Raw genomic sequence first — 20,051 nt, forward strand, 5'->3', positions numbered from 1 at the left:
GTGCTCATTGTTGGCAAACTCAACTGACGTGCACCACAGGCATCAGCTGTGTAGGCAGAAACCAAAATGTCCACAAACATTTACCATTGACCTTTACCACTACTTAATTGCTAACAAATATGTACAACATTTCATACATCCAAATAGACTGTAGTATTGGTATTGTTCTAATAGCCTTACCAAATTTATGCTACTGCCACGCAACCTGCACATACCATGTTCAAGGTCAAAAATCTATGATTCAGCTGACATGCATCAACACCTGGCTCAACTACCCTTCCTGTACAAATACAGTCTCATCATAGGTTACTGCCACCCAGTGTAGAAAAACGTTTATGACACCAAAAATAAACACAAAGGCAAACTAATGGATAAATGGCTTTCAAATACATAATTGAAACACCTGTCAGGGCTGATAATGCAATGCAATTCAACAGCACCGCTCACACACAGACACACGTACTCTGTAAATAATATATGGGATACTCTGCTTTCAGCTGTACTTGACTACAAAATTTAAATAAGCTAGTAAAAACAATCATAGTAGACTATTTTGAGTCACACCAGTTTGGAGTTTATTATGATGTGTCTCATGTAAGGTGCGCAGTTATTCGGACAGAGTGGGGCATCGTCTTTCTCCCACCACCTCCTTGCTGCAGAATCCACCATCCAAAACACGATCCGATTATTTTTAGACTACACCGTACAGTAAATAGACCGCGCGGACTTTAAACAAGAGCAGTATTATAGGCTTTCATAACCCAAGTCAAGTCCGCCATAGTGAATGACTGTCGGCATATCATTGAGTTAAAGTCGTTACAATGTTGTTCAGATTCGGGGTCATTCTCACTCCGGAGTCTTCGGATGTAGAGGTCTTTGTTTTGGGTTCGCGTGCAGAAATGGGTCACTGGGACCCGAGCGGAGCGGTGCAGATGAGAGCTTCACAGAAGCTCCCGTCAACACATGAACCGTGTCTGTGGATCGGCGACGTGCAGCTGGCGGAGCCGTTCAAAGACACGCTGTGGTTCAAGTTCGTCAAAAGAGTCCGGGGCACTTACATCTGGGAAGGTATACATCAGTGCTGAGGTGTTGTGCGTCAGATTTAGCCGTGCATATAGTGTTTTTATTGGGTCATACATGTAATTCCCATCGAAAGTAACGTTTCAGGGAAAGGACAAATAACTCCGCCATATTTGGTTTATACTGTGTAATGTATCCTTACCGCCACATGATGGCGGTAAAGTGACACTTGTTATTCAGTATGTGACTCATTGAGTCAGTGAACTTGTAAATGTGTTTTTACCAAGACTTTATGTAAAGCAGTAATTCCACAGTGTAAAATATGACATTACAATTAAAAGTCCTGTATCCAACATTATACCAATGTATAGTTTTTTTTTTATTACAGTACGAAAGTATTATTTGCAAAATGTACTTAAATATCAGCAGTGAATAGACTGTGAATGTAAAATGGCCCCATGCAGTGTCATTATAAATCATACTATATCACTGGATTATCATCACTGACAGATTATCATGTAAGCAGTATTGTAATGCTGTAGATTGTTGAAGTGGAGTGGAGTTATATACTGTTGTGTTATATGTTAAAAAGCATAATAATTAGTAAACTGTTCATATGATTTCAATTTAATTAAAATCTGCAAATTAACTAGTAACTGTACCTGCTAGATTTATGTTCTATAGTAAAGTGAAAACTGCAGTATTTCCCTCTAAATGCTTGTGGAGTGAAAGCATTCAGTAGCAGAAAGTGGAAATGCTCAGGAAAATTAGCAGCATAAAAGTAAATGCACTTAGTTAATCTCCACCATTGCTTGTTGTTAAATGAGATCCATTTTCTCTCTCTGTATTTGACACCTAAACAGTTATTTTCCTGTTTAATACAACATACACATATTTTGTCCATCAAAGAAAGTGACAGGCGAAGTCTTTCCTAACCTTCAGAAGGTTGTCTTTTTTGTTACCAGGTAACGGTCCGTGCCATGACAGATGTTGTTCATATGATGAGAGGAACGTGGTGGATGGAGTGTACTGCCATCCAATTGGTCACTGGATAGAGGAAACAGGACACACAGATGAGATGAAACACACCACTGACTTTTACTTCAGCGTGGCTGGTCATAAGGCCATACATTTCTCCAGGTAATACAGTACAATAAAGCTATCAGCATTTTGTTGTATGGGACTGCTGTAAGTGTCTCAATTTCATGAAGCGAGTAAAACATGTCACCGTTGTGGCTTAAAGATTTTAGAAATCTGAGCACCAGTAAGTTGGCAGCTTGACTTTAGACTGTTGGAGGTGAGCAGCATGGCTGGCCTGATACACAAACTTGAGGGTTTTCTGTTGTGTTTTTCTGTCAGTTGGACATTTATATTTATTCTTTGCTTCACGCCTGCAGTTTCCAGTAAGAAAAAAAAGCCCTTCATCTGCAAACTGATAAAGTACTCCTCTTGCAGTCTGTAATAAGTACAAATAGAAATTTATCATTCTCCCCTGCATTTAATGAAACATGATAGATGTTGCAAGTTTTCTGCCTTTGTCATGTGGAATTCAATGTGTGTACCATATTTAATAATACTGGAAATTAATGAGGTCCCCTGGGGCCAATGAATTTCCATGCTGAAGTGCGATTGTCTCTTGAACAACACTGAGGTTCACATCAGCTCCTCTTCGCTCATCTTCCTTTCCGTTTTCAAACATAACCAATCTTCTTTAGTAAGGCTTTTCTATTAATCTACATTCTTAGTGCAAGTATGAATTCTGCTTCATCCTGATAATATATCTATTAGAAAAAATTCTTCTTCAGTACAGTGTCCTGAAAAAAGAGGGCAGGACAGTCATGTCACACACCCCTTTCTTGATGAAAGCTGTCCCTCACTTACAGGACAGACAAAGCCTCTTATGCCCGCTCACTCCTTTGTTTTTTAACCTTGCTCTTTCCCATTTAGTTATAAATGCTGTCCGTCACTTGCTAGACCACAAGCAGCTGTATTATTACCTCCTCAACCTTGTCAGTGATCTCATTGGAAAGGACAGGGCATCAGTCACAATTCACTTTAATTTTCAAGGCAACTCATACATTAAGTGTTAAGTATTTAAGGTATTTAAATCTCTGTCCTATTCATAAGTCTATTTAAGAGATAGCAAGATATTTTTATATCAGTGCATAACATCGCAATGACAGGTTTTACTAAAATCAGTCATTTACAGCCTCCAGGCTCAATAGTTGCAATAAAACCATTCACTCTATGCTCCAGTCAAATTAAAGCTCAACTTTTATCATAAATGTCACTAGTTTGCATGTGCATTGTTACCCCTGACACTTGCAATCTGGCTGGCATTTAACAAAGTTTTTGTAGGTTTGGAGAATTCAACACTATTTCAGCAAGACTATAAACACATCAGTGACACAACCTTTAGGAAACCATGAGCAGTAGTGACAGACAGGCTTAGAGAATTAGATGTCATTTACTTAAAGGGAGGGTCTATCTGCGTTCTTTCAAAAGGAAACTCCCACTCAGCCATCAGAAAAAAGGTGTTGTGCCTTGTACCGAAGGCTCAAAATTTCAAAGTCCAAAAAATCTCCCATTGGTCCAAAAGGCCATTGTCTAACAGCCCAGTGTCTTGAAAACAAACGTGCATTTCTCTAAAGGAGAAAGCCACTGATTGGTTTGTCCTGATATTCTTACCCTAACCAGTCTCACTCCTCATCTCTGAAGCGAGTCACTCCTTTACCATAGTAGGAAGGTTCAATGACGCCATTCTGCATAAGAATTAGCCTGCATGTCCCTCTGTTTGGGAATGTAGCCAATTTTCTGGGGTTGTCACATTCTGGCCAGTTGGTCTATTGGTTGGTTGTTATACTCTGTGTCCACCAAAGCATTTCCTTTCCCAGCTGAAAGTGGCAGTTGTTGTTGTTAAGCACTTGTAGATGTCCTGTGTGATGGTTGGTCTTTATGGTATTTGTCCTGCCTCTTCTCCACTGTGATTGGACGGCTGGTGACATACCACAGCGTTCTAACCAAATATTTTTAAGCTCTCATTTTTATTTGGAAAATGGATTAATTACATAAGACATTCAGTTTAAGTTTTAGCATTATGAATTTATTTTACTAAGTCTCCAGAGAGACACTGCAGTTCAAGGCTGGATTATAAAGCTTCTGAAAGAAATACAATAACACTGGAGCCCTTGTTGGAGTAGCAGGGTGGCTAACATTAGCTACTGGGCTGAAAATAGTAACTAAGAAAATCAAGAATTTCTTTGCCTGATTAAAATGCTACTATTTTCATAGAGGCCCTTCTGAGCACTATGCATGTGTTTTGGTGATACCAGGCTTTCAGATAAATGAGCTTTTGCTCCAATGGTACATTTTTTGGACTACTGGGGCTTGCCAATGATGAGCCATCGGAACAATAGGCAGTCCCCAGCAAAAGACGGAGACACAGATTACAGCAGTGATGCCCTCCCCTAAGACACACAACTGGAAAGCTTCAGTTATATAAAAACCTAAAAAAACAAATAATGTAGCCGCCCTTTAATATCTGGGGGTTATCTGCAGCAAAAACAATTCCAATGAATGGTTTGGAGGATGCATGTTCATATTTCAATGAAATCTGTGTAGTGGTCCTAAATTGATGCCAAAAACTCACACACACAGCACCCAGCAGACACTCATCAACCTACCCATGCATGCCTTCCTTTTGTAAGGCACATACTCAGTGCCATGGTATACCAGGCACAGCAGAAATTAGCCCGGGACCCCTGAGGCAGTGAGCACATAACTTGCATAAGAATGAGCAGGCTTGGCTGGTGCCATCAGGTTTTAATTTGTGTCCGAAGACCTTACAAGGCTTATGTCAAGGACCTGTGTTCAGTAGGAAGCACTGTGCCCTTGTATCTTTCCTATTAATAGCTTTTTAAATTAGTCTCTCAGACCTTGCATCCGTGTAGCCCCAAGTATCATACACACTCACCTCTGCAATAACTCATTATATGATTCAAAGAGACTTTAACTCACTGTCTAGCAGGTGCCTCGTCTCTCTCTTGCTGATATTCAGGGGAGAGGAGGCCTAAAGGTTATAGAGCCAGTTTTGTAATGAGTTTTTATTACCGCTGAACTGAACAAGAGTCAATTTATAAAATCAGCTTTGAAGAACTGAACACTAGAGACAAAACTGACATAGTTTCCAAAACGAATACTCCTTCACTGTTAGGTCAGGTGACACAGTATATGAAAACTACCAGAATCGTCCAAGAAAAAATTAATATTTTCATTTTATGTAATAGAGTGAAATGGTTAGTCAAACTTTAAGTCATGCAGGATAGATGAGAAAACTGTTATAACACAATACAAGTTTTATATGGTCCAGTTGTTATAGGATAATGTCTTCCAAGTTAAGAACAGGGGTCAGATACATGAAATTCTATAGATTCACGACTAAAATTGTGTGTACGCAAAAAGGCAATATATTTGCATTCGCATTCTTTTCATCAGATTTATAATGTCTGATTCTGTTTTATGAATTTTGATCACCGTAGAGCGGGGTATATGCACACAAGCCTCATTTCTACACACACAATTCTCAATTAATGGATGTAGAAACACCCTTTAACAGGCATTTGCATATCCATACCTGTGCCTCACCACCATTCATTAGACATTTCAATGAGAAACATAATGAAGACAGTGCAATTTCACCAACTGTGTCACATCAGCGAGGTTCTCTCACAGTGCAAGAGCAGCTGCCATTGCTCACAGCTGTAGCTATTTGCAGTGTCCATGCCACTAATTCATCACATTTTTGCAAGCCATCACCGCAGGAAAATCTCATTTTGATTAAACGTGAGAAGGGTGATCAATGATTCATTCATAGTGCTCAGTTTGGTTCACAGGATAAAAACAACCATGAACAAGGAGATGAATGTAAATAAGATTAATGATGAAATTAATCTCTCATAAATAATTTTAAATTAACTTTATAAATGCACCTTTGACATTTTACAGAACTCTGTGCAGCCTGGAAAAATAATAATCATCACACATTGTTTCTGTGCATATACATTGTTTATGTATCTGATGTATAACGTGTATAACTCTTTGGCAAAATAATCCTGTTGATTTACCTACAACAGCCGTTTTGCAGGGATTTTTTATGTAAAGAAAGGTCATCTGATAACACCAAGTCAAGACCAGAGACTGCAGTGCCACTCTAGGACATCACAGATTAACAGCGTCCTTCCTATGTTTCACTTCCTCTGGTTGTTGACTTTATGTATGCTAATGAGCACTAAATGGAGTCTGCCTTAGTGGTCAGGAGGAGAATTAGAGGTACAAGAGGTCAATCAACCATCAGTGCTACGAAGGAGAGAAGGAGGAATGTCATGTAGGAGGAAGAATCAGAGAGAGATGGATTTGTTGGCCAGTGACGTACTGAGGTCTGCTTTCCTTTGATCTGCCTGCAGGACTCTTAAAAAAATAACATCATTTTGCTCAGGAGTAACTTGAAATTCTGTGCTCCTACCTATCACACTGGCCAGCAGTCTCTCTCTGTACCCATTTCTTTTTTTGCTTTCAGTGTCTGAGGCTCTATTCAAACCCTTTAAACCATGTTATCCTCTAATACAGCTACAATACAGTTGTAACCCAGCATCACATTTTTTTATTCTGTATTTCCACTTGGCATCCTTTGTGTCCTTTATTCAAACACCACTATTGAAATGCAGATCCATTCTGAGCCTGTGTTCTTGGAAAATATTCACCTGTACAATCAGTCATTTCTTGGACCTCACAAGTTCAGAAAGTATGGCATATAATAATGACTTAAATGCATGTAATTGATTAATGCATCCCTGTGTATTGCTCCCAGGGTGCTGCCACGCATTTGGCTGGGCAGCTGCCCTCGACAGGTGGAGCATGTGACTATAAAGATGAAGCATGAACTGGGGATTACTGCAGTGATGAACTTCCAGACAGAATGGGATTTGGTGAACAACTCCAGTGGCTGCAGGCGCAACCCTGGGGAAGCCATGACCCCGGAGACTATGATGCATTTGTACAGAGACTGTGGCCTGGTATATGTGTGGATTCCCACACCTGATATGAGCACTGAGGGTAAGGAGAATTTTGTGGACATACAATAATAAAAACAGGAATCACAATAGTACTAAGAGGAGTCAGAGTGAGGGGACAGACAGCGTGGAGCAAATTACACTTTGGCAGTGCATATTAGGGTGTAAATTTCATTATGATATGATATATCGATCTTTTGGACAAGGGTACACTATTTGCTGATATCACAACGGGTGCCAGGATATAATTTCGATTTGATTCTATTCAGGGGCCTGTGATCACTATGTGACAATTAGAGCTGTGACAATAAGTCAGTTAAATCAATATAACAATCTAGATAGATGTATCGCAACATACCTTGTGCATACACAGTACAGTGCAGTTATGAGTCAGAGTCATCCAGCTAAAAAGCTCTAAGCTCACTCAGAATGCCCACCTTCACTGTGTTGTGTTTAGTTACCTCAGAAAGCTCACTGAAGGTTCCATTCAAATATTTAAAGGTCAGAAAATGAGCAAGGATGAGTTCTTGTGATAACAGTTACTATAACTAGACGACTGCAAGAAATAAGCCCCAAAAGGATCGGTTATTGATGGAATTACAGCAGACCGTGACCATTAATCATCCTGCAAGCTTTCCTTAACCAGAACGTTAATAATTAATCATACAGTACAGTATCTCTTGTGTTGTGTCAATCACAAAAAAAGGAAAACATCAGATTCCACGGTGAATTTAAGCAAATAAATAATTGATAAACTAGAGTGCAAACAAAATTTCCAGAAATAGAGATCCTACAATGTGTGTACCCATCAATACTGTATTTCTAGTTTACCCCTGACAGTGTGATATTTTACTCATGAGGCAGTTTCTTGGTTGAAACAAAAAATGACCAATGAGCGACTGAGTTTTAATTAACTCTTCTGCAGCAGCTGCTTCTCTCATCCATCAGTCTCATCTGATCAGCTTTGATCACATTGACTGATCAGTTATCCACCTCACAATTCAATCTCCACAAGTGCCCAGGAAATTACTAAGCCTTCTTAAAAACATAAAACACTTTTGAGCCATTTCTCAAACTTGAACATAGCAGGAATTTATGGGCTTTGGGCTGCGTGCCACAGACAGAGTTGGGAAGTCAGAGAAAAACCAACACATTGTTAGTTTTTGTCTTTTAATTGGATTTTTTAAGAGTGAATAAAAGATGAAGAATACAGAATATCTCAGGCCCTCTCTTTTAAGTGTACTGTGTGTTACTGTCTTCTTCTGCAGGTCGGATCAGGATGCTTCCCCAGGCTGTGTTCTTGCTTCATGGTCTCTTGGAGAATGGTCACACTGTCTATGTTCACTGTAACGCTGGTGTAGGCAGGTCGACAGCTGCCGTGTGCGGCCTGCTCATGTACGTCCTCGGCTGGAGCCTGAGGAAGGTGCAGTACTTTGTGACAGCCAGGAGGCCGGCAGTGTACATAGACGAGGAGGCTTTAGTCCAGGCTCAAGCAGACTTCAACCAGAAGTTTGGACAACTGCGATCGTCCATCTCTTACCCAGAGACATGAGAATCAAGTGTCCTTATACTGAAGTCTTTGGATTTGAAGCAGAATTTTGTCATGATTCTTGACAAAGTGTGAAAAAACAGTCAGCATGAAAGGTGCCAGAAGGCGAAATAACCTACAAGAAAATTAACTTCTTTCCACTTAAACCTAATGTAAATAAATGACCCAATTCAGCTGAAAGCCTTTTGAAATCTGGTTGATCCCTCAAGTACCTGGAGAGAATTCTGCTGGCTGACAACATAGATGTTTCAAGCAATTAATCCTTCTGTGATGTGTTCCCTTTAACTTCTGGAATTAGTCTTTTCCATTAAGCTCGTACTTATGCAAATTGTGCACCTGGAGTCACCTGAGTTTTCAGTAAACGTCTGCAGGATGTCTCTTTTGTAACAATCAATAAATAAAGTTAACATTTTTAGATGGCGACTTTTAGATGTGTTGAACAGTAATGAATTAGTAGAACAGAGGTTGATCTGGTAGAATTCTTTAAATGTTGATATAATAACAATAGTTTAAAAAAGGAAAAAGCCAATTAATTGGCAGACATCAACGCCCCAGTACACTTAGACACACACCAAAAGCAAACATACAGCAAAACAAATAAATATCACTGTGCTGCCTATATTGCTGTTTGCTCTCACTTAACAAGCTATGCTCCTGAGTTAAGGATTATCCACAGCTGCTATATTGCACGATTATGTATCACTTTAGAAAATCCTTTTTTTAATTCAGAAGGGAAAATTATTATTTTTTCTTTTTTTTCTCTGAAGAGATGCCAGAGCAAATCAATTCCAAAAAAAACAAAATAATGACAATGCCTTTCCCTCTCTGTCAGAGAGATATTCAGCTCCCAGACACTGAAGAATACAGCTCCGCCCCATCTCTCTCAGACAGCTTGATAGCATTTCATCTTTATTTATTTATCCGACAGATGCTATTCCAACCCATCTCCTAAATAACAAAAGCAACATCCCTGCCAGACCATTTTAATGCATACATAATAAGACATTATTGGAACACTGTTGTCAATTTTGACGGTCTGCCTAGACTCATACTGAAGATATATTGCTTTTTTAAGATACGGTGTTTTGTTACCTGTCCTTGATTTAAGAAAGTTTGTGCATTAGAGAAGAGGAGAGCATTTTCTCCCAAAGCACAAGTCATATTCTCATTACCTTTCAGTGAGTCCCCTCAGAAGACAGCACCTTATAGAGGGTGTCAGTGAAGATGGGTGGGTGGATTGAACCATGCATGTGTGCTTGGGAAAGAAAATCACTGTGGATTTCAAAACATTCTAAAAATATTCACAAAAACTGAACATAAAATGAATGAAATACTTTTATCCTTTTTTTGAAGAAGCAGAGTGTGTACTGTGTATACAGTGCTGTATGTGAGTGTTGGAGTTTGTCACTTAATGGATGCCCATGTAATTGGTAAACATGTTGCATTTATTCCACCGGGTTACTGCCAGTGATTGATGTTATAAAGTATAAGCAGTCCACATGATTTTCAGGATCTGCCAATCACCCACACCAGTTCCCCATATCCCTGCATTCACATTAGATAAGCATTAGAGAGCATTTGCAACTGTCAAAGAGATGGCTTTTTATGGTGCAGAGCAATCCACAAATATCTCTTAAATTCCATTTAATCCAGAATGTGCCGCGAGGAAACACTGTGTACCTGTGCTGATCCTATTGTTTTGGTGTGCTATGTCCCTGCAAGCCATCAGCTTGTATTTATTCCCTCCGCTTCTTCTTTTACAGACACATTCACTCTGCTGATTTAAAGCGTCACAGACCCATTCTTTAAATGTGCTTCTGCAGTACACATTCTCTTTTGTCCATTAATAGATCCATCAACAGAGACACACCATTTTCCTGATGAATGAAATAAACACTTAGAAAGAATAACCTTTTAGGACGGATCACAGTAAATGGTTCAATCCCAATATCTAAGCAGATGGGCTTGGTGATAATCCATTTGTGTGAAAGGTGGACAGCAAAAATTATTCCGACAGTATTCGAATACATTAAACGTCCTCTCATTTATGCAGAGACATTTTTAGTACAGTCCTTGGAATGCATGTCCTGTGTACAAAGTAGGCTTGGGTGGTATCTATCTTTTCATACCACAGCATACACAGCATATAGCTGTATTCATGTGCAGGGCTGTTTTCCCTGTGGTCTCTCAACTCTCTCTCTGCTGTTGTGGGCTGGCTGTTTCCCGTTGGTCCTGTTACGTTTTCCCCACCACCCACAGTCAGCTCAGCTGCCTGTTGCACCAGACTGACCTCTAGTGGTGCAAAATGTGCACTACATGCAAAACATCCTCATTACAGCCTCTCCATTATGAGGCTGATAGAGAGATGAGAGTCTGTATTGTTCACTATATTGAAGTCTGGATTTCTAAATACCCTGGTATACTGTAATACCATGATTCCACCCAAGCATAATGCAAAGTACCCAAACAAACTACCTGACGTTTAATATGTGCAGATTACAATAACGTTACTAAAGCAATGTTACAGATTATTTTGACCTTGTGTTGGTCAAGAGGATGATGTTCTGAATTTTATTTCAAATCTCTGTCAAGTTGCTTTTATTGAGGAAAATATTGGGAAGATATGAAATAGACTGATCTGCTGAATTGAGATTAACTGAGATTATAATTTAATGATTTCAGCCATTAAAACTGCTTCAGTTATGTTCGGGATGTTAATCAAAAGGATGTGTCAGGATAGGATAGGATCCCCCTGAGCAAAGCAGGCAATCAGGCAGGCGGAGGGGCTTACATTAAAACCACTATTTGGACGCACATTATTATATTTAGTATATTTTCACAGGCAATACTGTCTCTCCCTACATGCTATGTTGTTTTAAATGCACTGCTCCAGTTTCTGATTCAGATGGTGAATTCAAATCAGTACAAGTTAAGTGCCACAGACTGCTATCAGCTCAGAGACTCCAGCCAAGATGAAAACAAAATGCCAGAGCTGTGCCCTGGATTTACTGCCAAGCTTCCTAAATAAAATCTACAGAATGTCTGAAATGGCAAATTTCACCAACTGTGAAGATTTTATCATTGTTAGCGGTGGGAATGAAGCCTGTCAGTGTATCAAAGACGGCAAATACCCCGGACAACCCCTGCATGCCTGGTGGCCTCACGATTAGCACTTTAGACAGTGACAGTTAAACGCAGGTGCAGAATGTTTTAAAAGATCTACCTGAGCTGTACAGGCAACAAGGAGAATGCTATAGACCGTGGGCTGATCTACTGATTGTCATAGAGTCACAGCACTACTGAATACAGTAAGCCCATATCATCATACAAATATGAAGTCTCCGTCACCTAATGTGTTAGAAATGACTATTGTATATAATAACCATATCTAGGTTAACTTCCCCAACTATTCAAGTCATAGCCACCAGTTCCATGTCACAGTTGGTGTTCCATGCGCATCACTGAAACATCATTTATGCAGTGCAGATGCATTTTTTATTGTGGTCAAAAACATTGCTGCCAATCATATTCTGTGTAATTCAGCCACATAATCATGCAGTATAGTTTAGGGACATGTGATTAGTCAATTAGACGATTAAACGTTGCTACCCTCGCTAGTCTTACCGGAAGTACCAGTTGGTTAATCTTAATATTTTAAGATACCCAGAGGAAAACAGGAGGAGTTTGGATCAGCATGTGAGACTAACCAGTAGCTCTGATCACTTACGGCTCCCCCTCTCTCTATTTTTCTTTCACACACAAACACACGTTTAATCTCAGATTCAATGAATGGAACTGTGTACAAGCGACCAGTATAAGTCAGCAGCTATCCACGGACACTCAAACACACTCACAGGGGTGTAGTACCAAATTCTGGGTCCCATGCATAAGCAGTCTCTGTGGGCCCCTACCATTCCTCTCACAACTTTTGTATTTTTTTTTTTTTTTTAAACAAAGTTTTAACACTTTGTTTCCTTTCCCTTTCTTTTTTGTTTTTGGAATGTATTTCCCATTCTTGGGGAAAACATGACAGTGTACACTGGTCTCCAGCAGCATAAGCTGTCACTCCCTTAGCTCTAGCTGCATTCAAAGACAAACTAAACCATTTTGCACCTTTAAGAGAATCAGAGGGGCCTCAGAGAGCTTCCACTGTTTTTTATACAAAGCATAGTCTTTCAACCTATTTATTCAGGCAGTTTTACTAATTACTTTGAAATAAAAAAACTACAAACAAAAACAAACTTTTCATTTCAGGCTTTTCAAAAACCCTTAATCAGTCCTACAAACTATGATGCTCCTGCACACTCACTCCAATGGGATGTCTTCTTGCTAGGCTGAACTATAGGGGCTGAATGTGGTGCTTTTATGCGCATAGGGAGACGAACCTGGGCGCATGTGCCTGTGTCAATTTGCGTGCACAACCATGCATGGCAGAGCTACTGCGTGTGTGTTTTGAATGGAGATAAGTCAGGGCGTTAAATACTCAGTAAATAAATGTTATTTGTTTTATTTAGACAATCTTTTAAACTTATAGATTAAATTGTGCAACTAGTCAACTAGTCTAAGTTAAACTTCCATTTAAACATCAGGGAAATGTGTCATCAGGAACATCCCTTGTATAGTTAAACTTGACAGCAAAAGCAGTGACCACATACCCAGGACAATTAAGCAAGCTGAGTGGTGCACCACTGATTTCCAATACGGTACTAGATCCTTGTGACATTTGACAGCTCTTAGTTACTCTGAAGCGCACACTGTCATGAACTTCAGATTATGTCACACAGTAAAGTGAGTGACACATCATCTCACTGAGTTGACAAATCCATCTCCTGAACAAGCAGTGCTCCACAGCATCTCATGTTTACCAATATCTGGGATATCAATACCAACATAATTGTGTGTGACGCAGAAACTCTTGTCAGAATCAAATCCCTTTAAATTCAATATATGAGATATTAGAGGATTTGTTTGTTGCAGCAGACAGCTAACAGACACAAAGATAGCACAGGGTGCAAGCAGACATCACAAGTCAACCCGTGTACAGTAGTATATCACTCTAGACAAGATATATATTTATATTCTATGGCTATATTTACTCTCAACTGTTGCCTCACTTCATCCAACAGTTTGATAACAAAGCTGTTTCCAGTAACAAGACAGACACTCAGTCCACGTCTTGCGAAGGCTCATTAAACGTCCCTCCGCTTTATTTTGCATATCTGTGAGATGGATGAGCAAAGCCATTTAAAGTCAGCAAGGCAACACTCACAAGAAGATATTTGTTTACTTTCTCTATTAGATATTATTATCTAAGCACAGCCAGTCAGCTGGAGAGTGAGTTGTGTGTTTTGCAATAAGCCTTTGGTCCTTTAAGACGCATGATGATGATTTTTTTGCACAAACTCTGCCCTTTGAAACGTTTCCCATTTGTCTTCTATGCAGTTCTATTAGCTAGACCAGTCTGCACTGGGGATTCATTTATCACAGAGAGGTAAAGCTTTTTCACCTGCACAGACAGTCCCACATACAAAGAGCCACAAATGATTTATATTCATCACATCAGTCCAGGCACCCCTGGTCAATTTACTTAATAGATTCCAAGTCCAGCCATATTATTTGCATGGCGCAGGCTCACTGTGTGCTTAAGAAATATCCAGCAATGAAGACACTGCTCCTGACTTTGCTCCCAGGCAGAACTCCAGTCACCCTGGCAGGTACTGACTGGAGAGGGAAAAGTGAAGAAAGGTAGTTTGACCAAGTAGCTCCAGATTTAAAGGCTTATTCTATCATTTATCCTTCAGTAGCTTGCATCGGCAGCCCATCATGTCAGAGGACATGGGGGGAGGTTTATCTAAGCAGTCCAATAACATCTGACTGTGAGGCATTCTGTGGAATATGAATAAGCATGAGTAATGTCAGACAGTTGAAAATATAGTAAAAAAAAACAAAAACAAATCTAAGAGGCCACAGTGTGATGTTGTTAAATAATAAATATGAGATTGAGAGATGTAGACTGACACTGTGGGGCTGAATAGCATTATTTCTATGTGTGTGTGTGTGTGTGTGTGTGTGTATGTCATGCTAAAATATGGCATGTGTTCCTCCAGACACACCACATACTTAATAGACATGAATTCTGTGCTGACACTGACAGCAGCTTTTTCCAACAGGTTTTGCTTGTTGAAAAATACTGACCATTCACACATCACCTCCACTGTAGCAGTCCAGAAAAATGCTCCTGTGCTCAATGGAAAAAGATACAATAAGGTTTGTTGGAGTGTCAACCAACTTTAAAATTATTTTCAGTAATGAGAGACCTCAATCACATTGCTTGCAGTTTTCTAATATAAACTTAAAGCATTCTGTTAGCTGTGCATATTCACTGCATGTTGATATACATACAGTATAAGGATTGGAAAGTGATAACTCACAGTACACAGTCACAGAGATGGAGCCGTCAAAACATGCACCAGAGCCTGTAGGGGCGGATTATCCAAGCAGCCAACATATGCTAAGCTGGTCTATTGGCCAACTGAACTTTAATGCATTATTTGCAGTCTGAGTCATTCCTTAAGCAGCTAGCGGCAGTGCCCGACTGATATTCAATAATATCCAGTCTTTGTCCCTGGGGGACCATAACAATGACTGAGCTGATATATGCAGACTTGATATTTCTCAGGCAGACTGTGTGAACAAAATCTGAAAATTGTTTATTAGTGTAACACATCAACTATGCACCCAATTAATTCCCTAATCAGTTGGTGGGCTTTTACCTTACTCGGGGTGCACTTAATTTCCTTTTTTATCAAGAACCTTACTGAGATTTCACTTATGCATTATGCATGTCTATTCTAAAGATATATTATTCCATAAACTTCTTGTCTGAATAACTAAAAAGTGCAGTTTGTTCACCACACATCACTGATTCAAATTCATCTTAATGACTTCTGTTTGGAAATGTTATCAAATCAAATCGAGTTAATTTATGTAGCAAATTTAAAAACAACTGCAGTTGACCACAGTGCTGTACAAATTAAAAGAACGACACACAAATATAAGCAATAAAACAGAATAGGGCGTCGGTGGCTTAGTGGTAGAGCAGGCGCCCCATGTACAAGGCTGTTGCCGCAGCGGCCCAGGTTCGAGTCCAGCCTGTGGCCCTTTGCTGCGTGTCTCTCCCTCTCTCTCTCCCCCCATCACACTTCACTGTCCTGTCAATTAAGGGCAAAAAATGCCCTAAAAAATAATTAAAAATAAAAAATAAAACAGAATAACACTGGCAAGAACAATTACATGCGCAAAAAGATTATAAAATACTAAAATATTAAAACCACTACGAACAACCAAAGGCCATTGAAAACTAATTTAATATTTGTCTTTAAAGTGTCAATGACGGGGAAGCATTTGATTGAGGGTGGAAGGCTATACCGCAAAGTTACAATCTCCCTTACCCACCAGCCTCGATGGTGGGACAGTTAAAAGACATGAAGATCTAAGAGGTTGAGTTTTTGAGTTGTATTTGGAGTATTTTACATCAGTGATCTAGTAAAAGTAGGTATATAACAGGTGTTTGAGTTTTATGGCAACGAAACAAATAGCAACATGAAGGAAAAGGAAATTATTGTTTCTTTTATAATGTTTGCTTTTGTGTTTGTCACTGATTCAAGATGTTATTGATTCTACTTTATATGCAAATCCCGTCTTTGTCAGACTGTGAATAGTGGTCTTACCTGAATAATAATCGAATAATAATCAACTTGACAGCTTGTCTCCTTAATGGTCCAGTTCTCAATTAGCTTGGGTAGGCAGTCTCTTCCAGATTTCTCCTAATGCCAGTAACTGATTTAAGAATTATTCTCGGTGGATAAAGTGAATGGTTGTATTTAAAATTCATGTTTGGGAGATTGAAAGCTCTGCTTAGCTGGATTTCAAAACGCCTTGGCTGATGAAAGTAGCCAAGAGACAACATCTGTGAATCTTGTGTGTGAGTTTTGACGAGACTAATCTTTTTCACATAAAGATTCCTTATGCTCTCATTACATGCGTGTCTGAAGTTATTTAAAGTAATGGCACCAGACTGTTGTTCACTGTTGCTGGACTGCAAAGAGATTTTTAATTTCAAGACAAAACTGCATGCAATATAGATGATTGTTGGTGGTTGTAATGACTGCCTCCATTTATGATACTGAAGCACTGCACTCAATTTAAACACATTACTGTTCATCACAGAGAAAGGAAGAGTGGTGTGCGAGGAGAAAATGAGAAATGGATGAAGTAAGTCATTTGCTTTGATAAGCCCCCACAACAGTCGGTCACTGTGCAACTACACTGACTGGCTTCCTGTAAAATCTATTCTTGTTGTCAATATCTCTGTTGTTCTCTCCATCTTGCATGTTGGCACTGCCATTGATCTGTGTCAGCAGGACGGATTCTGATATGAACAAGGGAGGGGGTTCAAAGCTGTTGTGCCATAGTGAGGAACAAGAGTGTTGGTGTGTCACAGGGAAAAACGTGACAGGGTAAGGGTTGTGTGTTGTGCACAATCCCTGTTAAAAATACTGTTGTCTTTATGTGTCAAGTTCTGCAGGTCTATATGGATCGGACGCCATTTATCATGCTCAGCACAGACTGACAACGCTTCACAGGAAGACGTTAAGTTCAATGACCTTGGACGTGGCTGATAGAGATATATCCCAAATCAATAAATTCCATCTGTTACCTGGGGCTCTGCTCTCGGTCTGTGCACACAGACCTGTTGTGGCTTTACATTTCACTCTCCTCCTATGTCTCATTTCTCACACTGGAAAACAAGCAAAGATCTTGAGTCCCATAGAGGTTGAAGGAAACATTTACTGAACCACCGTGTGGCTTATTTGTTGTTGGTTAAGATGTCACTGATTGTAAGCTGTAAACTATAGTTGCTAATTGACTGACTCTACTCGAAATGATTAAATCTATATTTGTTAACATTATTAGTTCCCCACAAAAAGCTATAAAGGACTGACCTTAGTCTATTGAATTCTGTTTGAAATGATCAAAGGTTTAATAGGCCCCGTTTTTACAAAGACAAATGGAGCTCTATTAAAGGACCGCAACAGTAGTTCTGTTTGTTTTGGCCCATTAACTACAAACTTCTACTTGCATTCTTTAGTTTTATGCTGTTATGTTATTATTATGGGCAACAACAATCCTGTTAGTTTGGCAGAAAATCCAAATATAAGTAGGCAGGTCGTAGAATTTAGTGGGTTTAGGGTTTCGTCTATTTAATCAATATCACACCAACATTGTTTTTTCGTGTTCTAATCAAACTAAAAGGATTTTGATTGGAGTATTAATCAAAACTGGGACCCCTGAAATTTTTTTTTGCATAAATGATTTATAATGCAAGCTCTTTGTGCGTGAAAAGAAAGGTATAGAGCTTTTTTTTTTTTCCTTTGCTGCACTGCAGATTTACAGCATAATAAATGAGAGCCTCAGATTGCCTGAAATAGTATCATTAAGCTGTTGTTGGTGGTCTCTCACCTTATCTGATTGTGGTGGTGCATAGGGAAATTTGACAGTTTGACAAAACAATCACTCAGTTGTCTATGCTCTTCAAATCATAATGCTTTTTTCTTCAGTTCGTTTTGGTAAATCATCTCCTGATCCTCTAATCCATTATATGGTTTTGCAGTGAATAACAGCAGTGAGTCGTGAAGAAAGAAGTCTGATCTTTCCATTTGAAATGTACATGTGTGTCGCTACACACTGTTTGTGTTCATATTTGCAATCCAGCTTGAACTAAACAAGACTGGACAGGTGTACATTACTTTGTGAAAGCAGTTTGTTTGAAGACGTTTTTAGCACGTAATTAAGCCGACTAGCCTTCAGAAAAAGACAAAAGCGATTGTGTGGCCATGCATGATAAGTGAGCCTGCCTCCCTAGTTTCTTTCCTCCTGCCTGAATCAGTGATGCCAGATGCCAAAGCTGACAGCTCAGTTAACATGGTAATCATGAGATCAATGAGCGCTAAATGATCCAATGAAAGACACGTCCATCATTTTAGTGTGACTCTGCAGGGAAAAGGCTACCATGTGATATATATCAGTGGTTTACACCAATTTTTTTAAACATTAACTTTTATTTATTTATGAATACTGTCCTCTGACTGACAATGGAATTACTCCTGCGACAATAACAGCATTCATATCAGAATTATTTAGGGCTATGCATATTGTATCAATGTTGTGATATGATATTATATCGATACTGTAATGCGTGCCTCATTTGATGTATGTCAAGTGATGCTCCAATGGCACACTGCAGGTATAGGATGAATCAGAATCTGTATAAACTACTTTAGGGAAAATTATGCTAATTACGTTGGCACAAATTTGTATGCTTTACAGATACATCTCATTAATCTTCTATACATTTCTATTTGAGTACCCTAGAATGTTACATACTGTAAGGCAGAAGGGGAAATGCTGGGTGCGTGCTGCTGCTCTCATCAGTTGGTTTGTAGTAAAGCCACAGGGGACAAGCCATCTCATTTCATCTTTTCTTTCAGGTGGGTGAACGTCACCTAAAGAAAAGCAAATCATAACTCTATACCATGTAAATAAGTGCTTGTTAGGTTTACGTTGCAAGTTAAACTTCATGCACAGTAGATGTCAGTAAATGTGTCATGATGACACAGGGTGGGCATGTTACACTAACATTAACTACCACTCTGCCTCACTTGGTCGCTGGGTCCTCATTTGACCCTTCTGAAATGAAGTTGAACTGAAACAGTGCAAATTAGGGGTGACAAAGTAGTTTGACATGCCTTGAAATGCTTTTGGTGCGTGTTCGACCACTTATAACAACAGGTGTACTTCAAAACGCGCCGGATGCTTTCAGTGCGTTTGGGCTTAAATGCTGTCTTTTCCTGTTTCAAAGGCTGCATTGCATTAAAGTGATGTAATTTTCTGAACTTACCAGACTGTTCTTGCTGTTCTAGTATTTTTCCTTTACCCACCACTTAGTCATTACAAACACATTACTGATAATTATTGATCAAAAAACTGGTTAAATCATTTATGAAAGCACCAATAGTCAACCCTGCAAAAACACAATATTGATAGAAATATTTTGTCAAAGATATTGTGATATTTGATTTTCTTTAAATTGCCCAGACCTTGAATGATTAAATTGCTTCATGCAGTAAATACACAGGAAGCTGTCATGTTTTCTTGTACATTGTGCACTTTAGTCACATCTTCCCTGGCCTTTTATGTTACAGCAACTTGGTTGCTACAATATAGCTCAAAAGTTGGTTACATGGATAACAAGAGCATTACCTCTGATTTCAGCCACAACTCTATTCATGCTATCTTTGGAATCACTTTAATCTCTGAGCACACTTCTTTGAAGAGACTGCAGACTTTAAGAC

The 20,051-nt window shown here is 39.2% G+C and overlaps 1 protein-coding gene and 1 long non-coding RNA gene across 2 annotated transcripts in view; one reads left to right on the forward strand and one right to left on the reverse strand.

Annotated features, from left to right (window-relative positions):
- The first annotated feature begins 670 nt into the window (after positions 1 to 670).
- epm2a (EPM2A glucan phosphatase, laforin) lies at positions 671 to 11,732 on the forward strand. The gene is made up of 4 exons (XM_033648982.2): positions 671 to 1,068; positions 1,986 to 2,160; positions 6,887 to 7,131; positions 8,357 to 11,732. The coding sequence occupies exons 1-4, from the start codon at positions 822 to 824 to the stop codon at positions 8,638 to 8,640; spliced, it is 951 nt and encodes a 316-aa protein (XP_033504873.1). The 5' UTR covers positions 671 to 821; the 3' UTR covers positions 8,641 to 11,732.
- Positions 11,733 to 18,785: 7,053 nt separating this feature from the next.
- Positions 18,786 to 20,051, reverse strand: part of LOC117270306 (uncharacterized) — a 50,874-nt gene continuing 49,608 nt past the window's right edge. Inside the window, exon 4 of the long non-coding RNA XR_004502798.1 lies at positions 18,786 to 19,202. This is a non-coding gene — a long non-coding RNA (uncharacterized LOC117270306). The remainder of the gene's footprint in view (positions 19,203 to 20,051) is intronic.

Source organism: Epinephelus lanceolatus, chromosome 13 (genome assembly GCF_041903045.1).
Source record: "Epinephelus lanceolatus isolate andai-2023 chromosome 13, ASM4190304v1, whole genome shotgun sequence".
NCBI classification, from domain to species: Eukaryota; Metazoa; Chordata; class Actinopteri; order Perciformes; family Serranidae; genus Epinephelus; species Epinephelus lanceolatus.

Excerpts from the sequence above, each read along its gene's own strand:
- epm2a (XM_033648982.2), top strand. The coding sequence starts at position 822 with ATGTTGTTCAGATTCGGGGTCATTCTCACTCCGGAGTCTTCGGATGTA. Across the intron at positions 1,069-1,985 it reads GGGCACTTACATCTGGGAAG|GTAACGGTCCGTGCCATGAC; the intron begins GTATACATCAGT and ends TTTTGTTACCAG. Across the intron at positions 2,161-6,886 it reads AAGGCCATACATTTCTCCAG|GGTGCTGCCACGCATTTGGC; the intron begins GTAATACAGTAC and ends TATTGCTCCCAG.